The sequence below is a fragment of the Neurospora tetrasperma genome, assembly GCF_000213175.1.
Source record: "Neurospora tetrasperma FGSC 2508 unplaced genomic scaffold NEUTE1scaffold_3, whole genome shotgun sequence".
In the NCBI taxonomy this organism is placed as follows: Eukaryota; Fungi; Ascomycota; class Sordariomycetes; order Sordariales; family Sordariaceae; genus Neurospora; species Neurospora tetrasperma.
In genome coordinates this window covers 3551236-3567303 of record NW_009799101.1, presented here as the reverse complement: position 1 = coordinate 3567303, position 16068 = coordinate 3551236, and the positions used below count along the sequence as shown (strand labels likewise).

The following is a 16068-nucleotide window of genomic DNA, read 5'->3' as shown; positions in this document are numbered from 1 at the left end:
AATTTGGCTGTCGGCTGTTCGAAAACTTCCCGCTTTCAGGGTTTAATTACCAATTCGTGTTGGCTTCAATATTTGATGCCCTCTGATATCACCAGGCATCATCTAATAAGCGTTGCATGCTGATATTTCCGACGAGCATTCCAGCCAAGACTTATCCCTTTTCAACACCGCACTCGAAGCAGAGACAGCACGCAACGGTAACGTGGATTCGTGGAGGACTCCAAAAAGGGTATGATGAAACTGGTAGCATTACATGCTTGAGCCTCATTATACTTGATTACTAAACCATGCCGTTAACTTGCTGGGTCTTCTGGGTTTGGGGAATATATGCAAGCATGTTCGAAGACTGCAACTTGAATTGGATGCCCCTGTTCCGCGAATGGACAAAATCCCGAGAAAGACAATAATTTCGTTCTTGCGGTAGATGGAATAGACCGTAGCTATTCCATCCAAGGACGACTCATGTTACTTTTAGGTGAAGGACGGAGACGGTACAGAATATGAAGAGAGGAGAAACAACGTTACTTCACAACGAGGTCCACAAACTGAACATAAATCTGCCAACAGCCTCTCAAGACCAGCAGCCGACGTGGTAGACAACTTGACTACGCGCTCAGAAATAGGACACGTACCAATGAACCCCTACCCACAATGTCTGTCCACTCCCGGCTTGCCGCCTTATCTTGAGTCAGACGGGACTACACTGCGATACATTGCTTGTTTTTTCTTCTTTTTTTTTTCTTGTTTTTTTTTATGTTGTTTATGTTTTTGGTTGGTTGGTTGGTTCTTCGTTCATAGGTGGAACAGGCAAGCTTCAGAGTTCTTATTGTTCTGCGAAAGAAATGCTATCCTCCGGTTAAAGTGATATAGAACAATGGCAAGAGTTTGTAATACTACAAAAGACTCTGGTAGGTGTCTCCTTATATTGCTCTTCATCTCCTCCAAGGCCTTCAGGACCGGAAGATATCAGTCTCAAAGCGTTACGCGATATAAACCTGCACGCTTTTCTAGATCTATCAAAGCTTTGGATCCTTTGTACCAGACCAAGAAACAAACCAGGGCTGGGTTGTACACCATAGAGGTAACCAGCCCCTACCTAGCTCGTGATCTCTTCGTATCTGCGGCTCGGCGAGCCGCGGAATTACCTGTTCACTGTTTCCCCAGGAACGAACGGGTCCTTACATGACGGTTCTGGCCCTGGCTAGTGAAAGAATGGTGAACTGATGACGTGCTTATAAGGTAGACGGATCACGGCTATTTGCTGGGCTGGTATGATGGAAGTTGTGATAAGCCGGCTGGACTGACTACGTATCTGGCAGTCGCCTTTTCTTTTTTTTCTCTTTTTTTCTTTCTTTTTTTTTCTTTCCATGAGGTTTGGCTTCCATCATTCCTACCACCTAGCCAACGGAAACAACACCCTTGTTCTTCTTGATTGATGAACTTTGGTTGGATGCTGTGGCAAGGTGTAGATGATGGGTGATGATGACCATACCTATTAATTATACCCAAGGTCTGCCGGCGATGAGTGACTTGAAGAGACACCCCTATTTCTGAATTCTGTGTAACGGCAACCAAACTGGGAATCAGTCGATGTTTGCGGATTAAAGGTTGATGTACATTGCCGGTTAGTTGTGAGGGCACTGGAATACGTTCAACGGGATCAATAGCTCGAGTCATGATGTTGTTTCGTTGCAGCTTCCAATATTCGCAACCACTGAAAATACATGAGAGGTTGAGATGTCATTGTGGAAAACAAACTTGGGTTCTAACAATCCGATGATACTATAGCTACGCCACCCCATCGGCTTTGATGCTTTCCAGACTTTGAGTAGACCGTTCCTAACATTGTGACATCTTGTCTCCTTCTCCCTAACACACGAACCGTTCATCGAGCTACAAAACTCAAGTATATTGTAGACCGAGAGAGCAATATTGCTCACCTATTGGATTCATAACGAAGAAATAGTAGGATGAGGATCAGCTTCTGAATTAAATTCGATCTGTAACAAAAACGAGACGAACACCAAGGAATCACCAAGAGTGATACTAGGTATGCTTGCCGTTTGCTTTCCAAGCAGTTCACAGTTCCTACATACCTGCAATCACTTTCTAGTAGTATAACTCCTGAAACGGTAGCTAAGCTATATTTGTCGAGTCCCCCAGTTTTGTTCTCAAGACATACCTAGGTAGCCATCCCACCAGGCAGTCGTCACTTGACACTACCATGTATCAACGCACTGAAGATGAACAGTTGACATGCCCGTGAGGAAATGGGAGTAGGCGTTTCATGTCCCAGCGAGTACCTCCCACCTCACATGGCCAGCTGCAGTGCCTACCAACTATCGGAACCGCCGCATCTCGGGCAACGATTGATACATACCTAGACTTGGTCCAAAGACAAGTAATTAGGCAAGAAAAAGAAAAATACAGACAACGCCCCCACGTCATTTGAACCCTTATTAACAGTATAGAAGGTCAAGTATTTGAAACTGGAACATTGTCCTGGGGAAGATCATGAGCCCGATACTGCTCGGACCGACGACACGTTGTGGAAACACTCGGATTGCTGTATAACAGACGATATAGTTGACTTGTACCAGAAATCCAAGTCGAGGATGGTGTGCATGGTGTCACTTTCTAGACAATGGCCTCCGATTCCACCTCCCAGTGTACCGCGAGCGTCGCTCTCTGTACTTGTTTTCCTTTTCCATGTTTCTTGATCCTTGCTGAAATCCTTTCCCTTACCCCCTAACATTCAAAACAACATTTCAAAGCTCCATCAGCTTGGAGTTATCTGGTTCTCATTCTCTGACGACCGGAGACGGATGACGACCTCGTGTGAAGTCTGTCCTTGTCTCAAGTCAAGATTTCGAATTGCGGAGCGTATCAAAATGCCATAGAAACTGTAAAGTTTGTGATGGCTCTGAAACCCTTCCAGTACAACGTAGCTACCAATGAGTCATTTTAAAGAGGGAATGGTGATGATTTGAGTAGTACAGAGTCCAGGAACCTCGGGTTCTGGAGTTGGGGGTTAATCGTCAACGTGATCGAGGGTGTTCTTGCCTGAGAGTTTCGCAATCCCAAGATATTGGTCACGAAATGATTACTATACGTAAACACCAAAAGAGCTTATTCAAATTCCGGGAAGACTGGCCGATTAAACAGTGAACCGAGTGTGGAGCCTGAGTCCGGGAAGTGAATGTTGAACCCGAGTGACCTCAAAGTCCCCAGCGTGGAGTTGCGAAGTCCAAAGGCTCATCTCAGCTTGGTGGAGTATCCTCAGCATTGGAACGCGGGAGCAGGCCAATGCCCGTCAGTAGGTGGGGTAGGTAGCTGCTCGCCTAACTTTCAGCCGCCTCCATCTTCTTAGTGGGGGGCGAAACCTGGCATTTATGTACCAAATTCTTGGCAACGGATAAACTCTTTCTTTCCACGCTAAAAATTTCTCCGATAACAGAGGCAATAGAGGCTCAGTCAGGTTGTTGTTCACCACTCGCGCGCCGCCGACTGTTGAATTCAACCCATCCGTGTGTTCCTGGAAGGATTTACACAATCGAATAACAACAACTTTACCCAAAGATCCAAACCATCTTTCAGTTACCGGTAACTCACGTTACGAACAACCACTACAGTCAAAATGGGCAAGATCACCAAGTTCGGCGACGAGGGCGAGGAGGTTACCATGAAGGAGACCCCGACTTCTCACCAGCCGGAGGCTCAGGATGATGTCTCTATGGCCGATGCGGGCGAGGAAGGAGAGGAGGGAGATGAGGAGTATGAGGAGGGAGAGGGTACTAAAGTTAGACTTGTACGTTAAACCCTCCATGACGAATTCATGTCGACTCGAGACTAACACCTGAGCACAGCTTCCTGGTTCTACGCCCACGGCCGCTTCTTTCGAGTTCCTTGATGAGAGCCATACCCTTGGTAACGCGCTCAGATACGTCATCATGAAGAAGTGAGTACCGGGAGCCTTACTTGTCTCATTTTAATGAGCTGAGCTGTGACTGTGCTAACACCATTTCACAGCCCTGATGTCGAATTTTGCGCCTACGCCATTCCTCATCCCTCCGAAGCCAAAATGAACGTCAGAATTCAGACCTATGGTGCGTCATCTTTCTCGTCCACTTCTTAGCGAGACCCGTGAATACAGAGGTGAACTAACAGTAACATGCAGAGGGCACAACTGCTGTCGAGGCACTCCGCAAGGGTCTGCGTGACATTCAGGATCTTTGCGACGTCGTATCGGATAAGTTCCTTGAGGCGCGCAAGGACTTCACTGATAAGAAGGCCGCTGCGTCTGCCTAAGCCTCTTGTTTCTCACCTTTCTTTTCATCGTTAATTTTCACCAGCATGGGTAACGGCGTTTTGGGGCTTGGGTTGGTAGTAATTCACAAGGGGGGACAAAAAAAATAGACAGAGGAAAACTTGCTGTGAGTGGCCATCAAGATAAGGGGGGAAGATAAAAGAACAAGCGGCTGCGTCCATGGATGTTCATCTGGCTTGCGTTATATACATAGGCTCTAGAGGAAAGGCTGACATTGATACCCTTCGTTATTACTCTTCTTAGTTGCGACCCTAGATGAAAGAAGAGTACTGTGAGCTACCCGCACGATGAAGTGGCCATCATCAAAGACAAAGGAGCTTCATGTATAGGCTTACCTGCAGGAAGCCATCGATAAAGCTGGAGGGAAGTCTCTTGGCTCCACGGAAGCTCTCCTCGTTGAAGTACGACATCATGTGAGTCGTCTGGCGCCAAAAGTTCATGGTTTCCTGATAGACGCGTGGAGAGTCAGCGTCAAGTTACCAGAACAATCAGTCCGAATCGCCGCGACGCATAACATGCGCCAGCGCTCTGATATTCCCTTCTGACACCTTGTCTGGAACCCTTTCCCTCTTCTTTTTGGGTGTTCTCCAGATTTTGGACATGACCCCACTGCTGTGCCCGTTTCTGGGGATCCCCTGATTCATGTCCGTGTGGATAGTGACGATGAAGTGGAGCCTTACTTGATAGTCGGCATGGCCCTTTGTGAGCAGAACATCCACCACGGGCAACTTGTTAACGAAGCGGTTGCGCTCGAATTCCTGCCTGATGCGGGTGCGAATGACCGAAATGGGGAGGGGTAGTGAGTACATGGACTGCATCTCGGGTGTCTGTTGTATGTGATATCCTGGTTAGCGAATCCTCAGTCGGGATTGTTCGCACTCCCCCCATTATATACGTCGATATCCAACGTGTTCGTCGAAAGCTAGAAATGCTCGTTCTATGTCGGTTCGCTCGTAACGTACCGAACGAAGCCATCGCCGATAAAGGGCGAATACCCTCCGCTTGGCGTCGCTCCAGTTTGCCGCTACAATGTCCGTCAGAGTTACTCGTTCAGCTTGTACAACTGGGGTTACTTACACTGCCTGGTGGTGATGGCGTACTTGGTAGGTGTGATGGGCATTTTGGGCCAATTCGCGACTCGAGGACCTTTGGAGGTTGTCGCCGTTCCGTTCGCCAAGGTCGGTCGATTCGTCGTTCGCATGACAGCTTGTAGCTTCAGCAGTCGGTTCGGGGTCGGTAGCATCCAGCTAAGCCACAGTTGCTCTTACACACAGAGTGCGGGCGCTGATAGCACTAGCCACAATCACAAGAGGCCAATGACGTTGGCGCCACAATTCCAAGGCGTTTCTGGCAGGCAATTTTGAGCCAGTTCACTGCACTTACGCCGGGGATCACAGCACTCTCCTCTGGTCAGCTCATTAGATTTGAAGTTCTCCATCCTCCAACCAAACAATTGCGATATCACCACACACTCCGATACTCTTCTGAATATATACGTTAGCGCAACGCAAAACACGTTATTCAAAGCGCCGCTTACTAAATCCCGAAACCGAGGACCAGCGACGACCTCAAAATGCCAGCCATTCGCCCCGCCTCGAAGCGCAAGCCGCCCCCAGAGGGTTTCGCCGACATTGAGGAGGATCTGCTCATCTTCGCCAACAAGATGAAGGACGCGCAGAACGCCCCGACGGACAACATACCCAAGCACCAGGCCAAATGGCCTATCTTCCAGATCTCGCACCAGCGGAGCCGGTACATCTATGAGCTCTACTACGAAAAAGAAGCCATCAGCAAGCAGCTGTACGAGTGGCTGCTCAAGAACGGGTACGCGGACGCGATGCTGATCGCCAAGTGGAAGAAGAACGGCTACGAGAAGCTCTGCTGCCTGCGCTGCATACAGACCAAGGAGACCAACTTCAACTCGACGTGCATCTGCCGCGTGCCCAAGGCCGAGCTGAAGGAGGGCCAGGATGTGCAGTGCGTGAGCTGTGGGTGCAGAGGGTGTGCTACTGGTGATTGAAGAGGAGGAGACAAGGATTTAAGGTTATAAAATTGAAGAGGGAAGGCAGGAACAAGCAACTTTTTTCAAGGCTGAGATGTGGTGGAGAAACAATGAGAAGTCGGGGGCCGACGAACGGCCGTTCAGCGCCGCGATAATGATACCAACAACATCTCTTTGTCGAGCACGCATCGGGAGAGGGAAGAGGCGTTCACGGGGAGAGGGTAAGATAAGATGCTTTCTCCTTTGCAGAGCTATGTTTGACGCTTACTGTTGAGGGAGCAGATTGAACAAACATACGAACACGTTATGTCATGATGTCATGGAATGTGAGGACCGTATCAGTATGTTTTCGCTATGGATGTGCAATAATATGTTTCAGCTGCTCAGTACTAATGGAATTGGTTTGCCCAAGTCTTGCCACATCTCGTTTTTGCACTTCCTCTGTTGTCACCTTTTGGCGAATCCAGTCTTTCCTCCACGACCACGACCAAATCTGACACTGGAGGGCACGAACTGCAGTGCAGACATCTTGCCTACCAAGTCCCCCATATCCACGTCAGCCGGCTCCTCAACGGCCTCCTCATGCGGTTGGTCTGTCGTATCAGCATCGGGGTTCGTCGATGTTGGAGTAGGCTCGGGCTGATCTACTTCCATCTGCTCTTTCATTTCTGATGGAGGCTTTGACTTGGAGGTGACCTTTGGCTCGGAAGAGCCGGCATGTGTTTCCGCTGCCGATGGCTTGTGGACCCGTTTCTGTTTCGGCCGCCGTTCATCCAACAACATCGATTGCCGCCCGTCAATACCGTGCAGTGTCACCGCGAAGAAGAAATTCTTTGGGTACATGTGCTTATCAACGAGATGCATCCGTCGCTTTTGGGGGGTCATGCATTTCCTTTCGCAACCTTCCACGAAGCAGGAGTACTGGAACGTTCGTTAGTGGCAAGCTTTCCAACATTGAATCGGCACTCGGCAAGGCCAAGGACACGCCAGGACCAGGAGGGGAAAGAGGAGAAGTTGGAGGGCAGGACATACTGTGTGTTCACCTTTGTCTCTTTTGACAGCCGTGAAGGAGTCATGATTCTCCTCGATGTGCAGCCCAAGTAGATGAGACGAGGGGAAGTTTTTACGGCACTCGAGGCACCGGTTGGTGTGGATGCTGTTGTAATGGGATTCGTACTCTGAGTATGTCGAAAACACCAGTGTGTCCTTGTGTGGCGGCAGCGAACATTTCATCTGCATCCTGGGTTGGCTGAGGCTTTCGGTGGGATCTAGCCCAGTGATCTTTGCAGCGGGTGGTGACCCGGAGGCATCGGCGCTCGTAGATCGGCTCGTTGTTGTCCCGGTGGTATCACTCAATTGCTGTTGGTTTGGATAAAGAGAGCTTGTCGTTGTTACTGTTTGTTGATAGGGCAGAGGGTCCTCCTCGGGTTCGCGTGACCGCTTCATGTTTGTGCCTTTTCGGTATTCTTTTGGGTGTGTTGGTGGACTAGGTTTGCGATGACATTTATTTGGAGTCTCTCCACTTGTACCCGAATTCTGTCGGTCATGGGTTAGGTATACCACTTGCTCCCTTTACCCTTTGTTTCGTACTTGATATTGAGGTCGGTTGTAGTCAATCAGACCAGCAACGTTGTCGTGGCACGATTCGATACTGTGGTTTCTCCAACCAACCTTACTCCTTAAATTTGAGAACTTCGATGTTCTATTATCCCGTTCAACCCTCTTTATCACTAGTGATATGTACGTAATCCATTCGCATATGACTGATTGTAAGTTGACACAAGCTCAAATATCGTTGGAGTGGAATCCGATGTCGACAGATGATGAAAATCACTGGAGTGAAAGCTTCCACTTTCATTATGTCTAATGTGCACGGACCAATTGCCCTCTGGGACATTGTTAGCGTCAAGTGCTAGTGAGCCGTGGCCCGTGGGTGCTGTAGGGTACTAGTCTACTTACTGTGTAGGTACCTAGGGACAAGTGGAATCCTGTACATCGGCCAGCTCAGTTCAACGTCAAAGGACCCGGGCCCGACTCTTTGGCGAGCGGCAGAGGGGACGGACCACACACACCTGATTGCGCGCGTGAATCCCCTTGATCATCTTTTGCATCTCTATCGATCCCGTCCGACCCAACTTTTTTTCTTTGCAGACCCCCAATCTTCGTTTTGGAGGTTCCGCCTTGCGCGCGTCACCGGATCGGCATAGGATTCCTCGCAACAACCACCACTACGCCCGCCGCGTACTCGTCTCCGATTGCCGCGATACGGGTCTCGCCTCGCCGTTCTAGTCATACAATTTTTTGTCCCGCCTTCCAATGTGCTCAACATCGCCGGACCGTCGTCGACCTGCAGCCCGCGAGACGCAGCGCCCCCCTGCGCACATCCGCCGAAGAGAACTTCTGAACGAGTGATGGAGCACTTGCAGTACAACCGTCCCATCTCGGTTTGTCCAGGCTTAGTGTAGAGCTTGATGCTCAATTGCCCGGAATTTGCACAACATTTAGTCCGGTATACCTCCGACTACCTACGACACGCCGAACTCTACGCATACATACATAGGTACTCCTGCTCGGGCGCCCACCCTCCACCATCGTACATAACGGCTCCAGTCGCCCCTCCAGAGGGACGCCCATCGATTTGTCGTCGCTTTGCCTTTTCTGCTCCGCACAACAACTTCATCCGCGGCGGGTGACATCGACTGCTCGTCGACTACGCCCAAACCCGGCATCATGGCGACAACAGGTGCCATTCCACCGGCCGAGGAGGCATGGAAGTGAGTAATCTTCGAACCGGGGCATAATGGCTGTCTAGATGTGGAATATCTCTGCTGGCTGGACTGTTCACCAGAGATTCTTTGCTAACCAAGTCGGTGTCGTAGGGCCGCCCAGAAGCTGCGAGCTGCGATCCACAAGGAAACTCAAAGCATCCAGCATGGCGGACCGGGTTCGAACGAGGAGGCTCGCTTCCAAAAGATCGAGAAGCTAATGGAAAAGTGGGAGCTGTCCTTGACCAACAAAGACTTCACGTTTGACTAATACGCTGCTAGCTACCGTCTCCATTGTGTTAGCATCATCTGGACTGACATTCGCGCGGCGAGCGAACTGGATGTCGAGCAGACCCTCTGGAGCACCCACAGCATGGTCACCAATGCCTACCGAAATGCCATCGGCAAAATTCAGGGACCTGGTCAAGCCGTCCACAAGCGCAGCATAGAGAAGCTCTATCTGGCCTTCCTCAAGACGACCCAATATTTCTACAAGGGCTATCTCCAGCGAGTGTGCGCCCGCTACAACATGAAACAACTAAAGCGTATTGCCCGCATGGCCGACCTGGAGGACATGTCTGTGCCGGAAGAAGACAGGGTCGACGCTACCGCTGCGAATCTAGAGGGGCTTGTCACCGCGTCCTGCCACAGAACCTTGGTATATATGGGCGACTTGGCCAGATATCGCACCCTCATCCGCTCCAAGGATCGCCGCTTCGATACCGCCCTGGCTTACTACTCAATGGCCAATGACCTCGTGCCAGAGTCTGGATTTGCCCATCATCAGAGTGGACACATTTATGCCACCCTCGAGAACCATCTGGAGGTTGTTTACCATTTTTACCGCGCCATCGCCTGTGACAAGCCGCACCCGAATGCCCCGGCCAACCTTGAAACCGAGTTCAAAACCCTTCGAAAGCGGAAAGCTGCTGCCGCGGCCAAGGGTAGTGATGATGCTATGATCTCTTGGTTTGTCAAGCTCCATGCCTTTTACTCAAAGGGCGAGGAGTTCAACGAGCGTAAGGAACTTGAAGCCGAGGTTGACACGCGTTTGGCTTTGGCTTTGACCAAGAGCAACCAGGCCGATGTTACCAAAGTTCTTCTCAAAATAGTCCTCATCAACATCACGGCTTACGTTGTCGGAAAGAAGAATGTTGAAGGTAAGCAAAATCTCAGTGATTGCGACATGACCAGATGCTGACATGGCTGCGTAGCTGGCTGGACAACCGAGAAATCTCTGTCCTGCCAATTTATCCTGTTGCAGAACGTTCGGGTCATCCATACGATCTCCCGCATCCTCCACGAGGAAGTTCAAGATATCCTGCGGCGTCCGGCTGCCCCTGGTGATGCTTCCACGAGAAAAGCGGATACGACCAGCAGATATACTGCCACCTTCCAACGCACGCTGCCCCTATTGCGCGTGTATATGACCTGGCTATGCTCCTACAGCAAGGACATCGTGGAGTTCCAGGCCTACCTGGAGCCGCTTTACGGAAACATGTGCAAGGCTCTCGGCCGCGCGCTCACCGTTCTGTTCGAGTTGTGGCTGAGCGATACCAAACTCAAGTCTATCGTTCCATACCAGTTCCCCGAGGACGAGGAAACCATCGGTATCAAGTGCCTGAACGGGCCCGACCTTCATGACGGCTGTCAACTGTCTTATGATCCTACCACCTGCAAGCCGAAGCCCAGAGCTGAGGACGTCAAGGATGCCAGCTTTACGGAAGACGACATTGCTTTCACTCGCATCTTCGATGTCCTCTTCTGTGCAATCGACCTTGCTGAACGCTCGGCTTTCCCTCTCATGGTTTGCAAACTTATGGAGAGTTCGCGTGAGGTCACCAAGTTCGCGTATGCAGAGGGCGGAAAGCAGGAGTCCGTTGCGCAACCTGAAGTCGAACAACGACCTGCCTGCGAGACCGGACTTCCGGTTCCTGAGCATATCCCGTCTCCCATAGTTGAGCAGGTTCCCGTGGATGCTCCGATTGCGAACCCTGTTACGGCTCCTGTGGCTGCCCCAGTTGCCGCTCCTGTCACGGCACCTATTGAGGAGGTTGCCCTGGACAGCTTTGACGAGTTTGCTGAAGATCGTGATTTCTATAGAGATCCGAAGGAGATGCAGCCTGCTGTGAGCCGGGCTTCTGCTTCGCGGCCACCAAAGGCACCCCAGGCCGCTTCAAACTCCGAGTACTCCATCGACGCCCAAATGTATCAGCTCTTGAGCGATTTCCTTGCTCCCCCCGATACCACGGACCATACTCGGAAGCCCAGCAGCCATGGACCAGACGAAACTTCGTACGGAATTGGTTCTGTCACTGCCAACGAGCTTCGCAATGCTTTCGGGTCTCCTAGCCCAGGCTCTGGCTCGGGGCATGGTTCTGCTTCGGGGTCAGCTCCGGGGTCAGCTACTGCCAGAGGATACCAGCAATTGCCTTGGAACTATTTCTACACTCCTGCGGCTGCTGACAACGACGTCCCGAGGTCTTCCGTGGGCCGTGGTACTCCCGGTCCTTGGGGAGGACATGGATCACCATATCTGCATTCTAAGAGCATGAGTAACACCGCAATTCCGTCAGGAGCCTCGATTACCACTGGCCCTAGCACTGTTGAGCAGCAACTGGCCAACCAGCTGGCCAGCCTTATCCCGTCCACTTCCGCAAAGCATCGGTCTGCTTCTCCCCGCGGCGTATGGCCGGAGCTGGGACAGACATCAGCTTCGCATTCGAGACAACGATCCAATGTCGGCGGGGCTGGTTCCAGTTGGAATCCTGCTGTCGGCAACCCCCCTGGGCTGTGGGGTGACATGCCCAACTCCCCCTTCTCCTCTATGTCCTTCTCGGGTGCAACTTCGAGCCTGCCGCCAGTGAATAGTCCTTGGGGCTTGCCAGCAAAGTCCCACTGGGACGCTATTCCCAATCGCAACCCCGGCGTGTCGGCGGCTCCCAAGTCCGCCGGTTTGGTTGGTAGGATTCCCCCAGGCTTCGGACCTGGTCACGGAAATTCGAGCCCTAGTGGCGCATATGGAAACGGAGGACAGTTTGACGCGGTCAACAGCTTCGGACAGAGTGGCATGGCTACCAGGACCGCACATCAAAATGCCTTCAACCAGTCAAACGCAGACACATATGCCACTTCTCAGGTGGAGGAGTACAATAGGCAAGCTCTTATGAACGCTTGGGCTAACGAATACGGGCGCACCTCGGCTGCCTTCGCTGCTGCACCTCCAGGCTTCGAAGCTGGCGGAAGACCCCAGCCCCCACCTGGGTTCCCCAAGCGCTGAATGCCGACGTTGATCATACGTCAAAACACAAACACTGGTTTTTTTTACCATCCTGGTACTCTTCAATGATGGCAACAACAGTTGAATGGTCGGCCGTGCCTCTCGCCTACAAATCTGCGTTAAGGAACCCATCTGCTTAGTCTGTTCCGGAGTCCATAGTATTGTTGGTACTAGACGCCGACACGACGAGGATTTGCGACAACACGTTTACGATGACTTAAGCGATGATTCACAGAACCCGATTTTACATTGGGGTCAACAGATGGCAAAACCGGATAAGAACATTTGCGATAGCTTCTTGCCATACCATGCTGGAGGCTTCAGTCATTCTGACTGCCGTTAATACCCCGACAATTGATTGTCTGCACGTCTGCGCTGTCCCTCCCTTAGGAGTTGGGGAAGAATGATGAGGCATATGGAATACAAGACGGAACGCGCTTGAAAAGGAATCTGCAAAACTCAGTCAGCAAGGTGATCACCCACCCAATGAGTTATTTTGCTTCGCACAGCCTCGTGCTTCCTTTACTAGTGGCGTATCACGCACGCATCTTGGATTCATTTCACTATTTGCGCGTTTGGTCTTATTCGACCTTAATCGTCCCTTGGTCCTGCCACTCACTGGAGGCAATTATGCAGGTTCTTGTTGCTTTCGTCTCGCCTCTTTTGAGTGACAGGAACAGCGTATTACTATTGACCCAAGTATGTGTATGAAAGGGCTTTTTGGAAGGAGGCAAAAGGTGAAGAGTTGCAGAGACGCGAAAGAATCAAGAAGCAGTGGGGTTTCCGTTCTTAAGGTGAAAAAAAAATGACGAGGATTTGAGCAAAAGAGGCATCGGGCGCTCCAGATGTTGAAGCTTACCCAGAGAGGAATGAAGGCAAGGAAGAAGAACGAAAGATACTGAACAACACAACCAAAAACTGAATTTGAGTTTTACCAGATTGACAGACGCGCGCTTCGACACATGACTTTTAAAGAAGAACTTCGACGAGGAAAATCAAAGCTATATTACCATACACCATGTCTCTGAATGTGTCAATGCTAGTCATCTTACACCTATCTGGTCGGGACATGTGTACGCTGCCTCTGGCTGATCTTCCTTCCTTGCAAATAAATAGATGTATTTCCGAGATCACCCTTGTAGTAGTTTGCCCGACAACTAGGGAAAGATGGGTAGTGTCACCATATGTAGAGGTACGTGGTTGAGGGAAGGGAAGACTTTGCTGTCTCTCTTCTATCGAGTCGAGCCGTAGACTCGAAAGTGATCCGAGTTGAGTAGGCTGGGTAAGCAGAACCTCTTGTCAGTCATGACCAAGCCGAAAGGAGCACTGTGACGGTGGATCTCGCTCAGCATGCCCCCTCCGAGAAAATAAAGAAGAAGAAAAAAATGATGATAAAGAAGAAATCCCGAGGGAGGGAGAGAAAGAATCGCTCGTACCCAAGTCGAACTTGTTCAAGCTGGAAACCCATGGACCCTGATACAGGAGGAACGGTATGTATCCCCTTGGCCGACGCGAAACCCATTCCAACGAGGAATTTGACATACCACCTTGGGGCCCAATAATATAGGTGATTCCAAGAGGAACACTTTAGATGGCCAAAATGGTAGCACATGAGAAGGAGAGCCGAGGTTCTTGATGTCAAGTCGATCAGGTCCGCTGTCAGGATCCAACCCCTATTTACAGTCATTCCAGCTTCTCGCGCTCATTCGTACCAGCTTTCTTCACACTACTATTCAAACCAAAACCCTAGCGGGAGTAAACATAAAGATATTGATGCCGTAAAAACCCGTGGTATATTGTGCCGTTGTTGAAACCCATTTTGTGACGAGGATAACTACTCATGATCCTATGCCAAAATTTGAACCATGTGTATGCAGTCAAGTGACCTAAGCCTGATGTGAAAAGGCTTCCTGGATACCTTACAACCAACGCCTCTTCTCCTATTGCGCTGAACAACAAGAACGCTCTACTAACAACTCTTCTACTTCTTTTTCAATTCACGCCCTGCTAGCCAACAAAACTGGTCTCCCAGATTTAGTTGTGTCCGGGGTAAGCCTGCTTGGGGAAGGGGTAGCTGTTACATACGTTGTCAGTTGGTACATCTGGAATAAAAAGTATTGCGGAGACGAGAGTTGTGAAAACTTACGAGGGACCGAGCTCCTGGATGGAGAGCTTAGCGAGCCATTGGCCCATGTGGATGGACTCCTCGATGGACTTGCCCTCGACGACACCGGCAGCGAAGCCGCCAGCGAAGGCGTCACCGGCACCGTTGGTGTCGTTGATCTTGGCGGGGTCGATGGAGTGGACGGGGTACTCCTTGACCTCATCCTCGCCCTGGATGGCAACGATGGTAGGCTCGGTGCCCTGGGTGATGATGGCAACGCGCTTGCGCTGGGTGTTCTCCTTGGGAAGGTTGGCAAGAGCCTTTGCGATCTCCTTGACATCGGTGGTGTTGAGGCCGTGGGACTCGGCGTAGGCGGCGGCCTCGCCCTCATTGCCGATCACGTAGTCCCAGTAGGGAGCGGAGGCATCAAGGGGTTCCTTGAAGAACTGGCAAATGAAGGGGGCGGAGAGCGAGAGGATGAAGGGCTTGTTGCCGCTGGCAGCCTGCTTAGCGAGCTCCATGATGGCGGGAGGGCAGACGGTGAAGTGGTAGCCGCCGACATAGTAGACCTCGGCGTTCTCGACAAGGGACCAAACCTCGGGCTTCTTCAAGTGCTCAAGGTCGTAGTGGTTGGCGGCACCGAGCTCAGTGCACATGGAGCGGTTGTGGCCAGTGATGACAACACCGCAACGGCCGGTGCTGATCTTGGGGTCGACACGGTACTCGACGCGGAGGCCAGCCTGCTTGACAGCATCGTGAAGGATGGCAGCGTACTTGTCGTCACCGACACCGCCGAGGTAGACGACGCTGTTGGGAGGGAGGAGGTACTGAGCACCACGGGCGGTGTTCTGGGCAGCGCCACCGGCGATCAGCTTAGCATCGTAGTTCTGGAGGAGGTCCTCGAAGAGGCCCTGGTGCTTCTCCTCGGCGAGGATGGCGTCGTTGGCCTTGAGGCCGTACTTCTCGAGGAGAGCCTCATCGCCAAAGGCTTGGATGTCTGAGATGCGATTGTTAGCTACAGCTCACTTGCATCATGCAGGTTTTTGCGAACGAGGGAGGACGAAGGGTTGCGCCGTGTGTTGCGAGGCGAATTGGGAGTATGGAAAACCTGGATGCGCCCGAACTGCCAGAGAAATTTGATAGGCGCCAACTCAGGTGTAAACAAGATGAGACTGGCGGGAAAGAGTAGGACTCACCGAGAAGGGGATTCTCAAGGCAGAGAAGTCTGTAGTCCTTGGTGGCGGCCATCTTGCTGAACGAGTTGCTACGAATGCTGAAGCGACTTGGGGTTGTTGTGTGGAAAGAGTTGTTGACTGGGATAAGATTCGAAGCTGACAGCGAGAAGCAGCCCACGGCGGGGTCGCAACCGCGCACTAGGTTCGAGGTGGAAGGATTCGCCGCAGGGAATGGATTCACTGGGGCGGTGGAGTAGAAACTCCGAGTTGCCCCAGCAGCACTGGGTTGACCATGTCGGCGAGCTCCAACAGCAAATGAGACACCGATGAAAGACTCAAACTTGCCGGTGATGAAACGTTGTGGTCGAGTTATTGGATGTATCAAAAGCATTTTGGACCTCAGTTCGGTGATACC

General features: G+C 51.2%; 6 protein-coding genes across 6 annotated transcripts; 3 read left to right on the top strand and 3 right to left on the bottom strand.

Moving 5' to 3' along the window:
• Positions 1–3866: 3866 nt before the first annotated feature.
• On the bottom strand, positions 3867–5527 carry NEUTE1DRAFT_122420 (NADH/ubiquinone oxidoreductase; the record flags this gene model as incomplete). Its single annotated transcript, XM_009852888.1, has 7 exons — positions 3867–3958; positions 4030–4106; positions 4178–4578; positions 4663–4773; positions 5008–5154; positions 5290–5351; positions 5405–5527. The coding sequence occupies 5 exons, from the start codon at positions 5445–5447 to the stop codon at positions 4567–4569; spliced, it is 375 nt and encodes a 124-aa protein (XP_009851190.1).
• Positions 5528–5900: 373 nt separating this feature from the next.
• On the top strand, positions 5901–6347 carry NEUTE1DRAFT_101000 (cell cycle control protein cwf14; the record flags this gene model as incomplete). Its single annotated transcript, XM_009852887.1, has 1 exon — positions 5901–6347. The coding sequence occupies one exon, from the start codon at positions 5901–5903 to the stop codon at positions 6345–6347; it is 447 nt and encodes a 148-aa protein (XP_009851189.1).
• A 429-nt stretch (positions 6348–6776) lies between these two features.
• On the bottom strand, positions 6777–7986 carry NEUTE1DRAFT_82351 (uncharacterized protein; the record flags this gene model as incomplete). Its single annotated transcript, XM_009852886.1, has 2 exons — positions 6777–7250; positions 7362–7986. 2 exons carry the CDS (start codon positions 7773–7775, stop codon positions 6777–6779), a joined length of 888 nt encoding a protein of 295 aa, XP_009851188.1.
• Positions 7987–9035: 1049 nt separating this feature from the next.
• Positions 9036–12374, top strand: NEUTE1DRAFT_146569 (uncharacterized protein; the record flags this gene model as incomplete). The annotated part of the gene is made up of 4 exons (XM_009852885.1): positions 9036–9103; positions 9209–9322; positions 9377–10254; positions 10309–12374. 4 exons carry the CDS (start codon positions 9060–9062, stop codon positions 12372–12374), a joined length of 3102 nt encoding a protein of 1033 aa, XP_009851187.1.
• Positions 12375–12397: 23 nt separating this feature from the next.
• On the top strand, positions 12398–12947 carry NEUTE1DRAFT_117067 (uncharacterized protein; the record flags this gene model as incomplete). The annotated part of the gene is made up of 1 exon (XM_009852884.1): positions 12398–12947. The coding sequence occupies one exon, from the start codon at positions 12460–12462 to the stop codon at positions 12715–12717; it is 258 nt and encodes an 85-aa protein (XP_009851186.1).
• Positions 12948–13981: 1034 nt separating this feature from the next.
• Positions 13982–16044, bottom strand: NEUTE1DRAFT_63665 (adenosine kinase; the record flags this gene model as incomplete). The annotated part of the gene is made up of 3 exons (XM_009852883.1): positions 13982–14448; positions 14521–15475; positions 15675–16044. The coding sequence occupies 3 exons, from the start codon at positions 16042–16044 to the stop codon at positions 14409–14411; spliced, it is 1365 nt and encodes a 454-aa protein (XP_009851185.1).
• Positions 16045–16068: the final 24 nt, after the last annotated feature.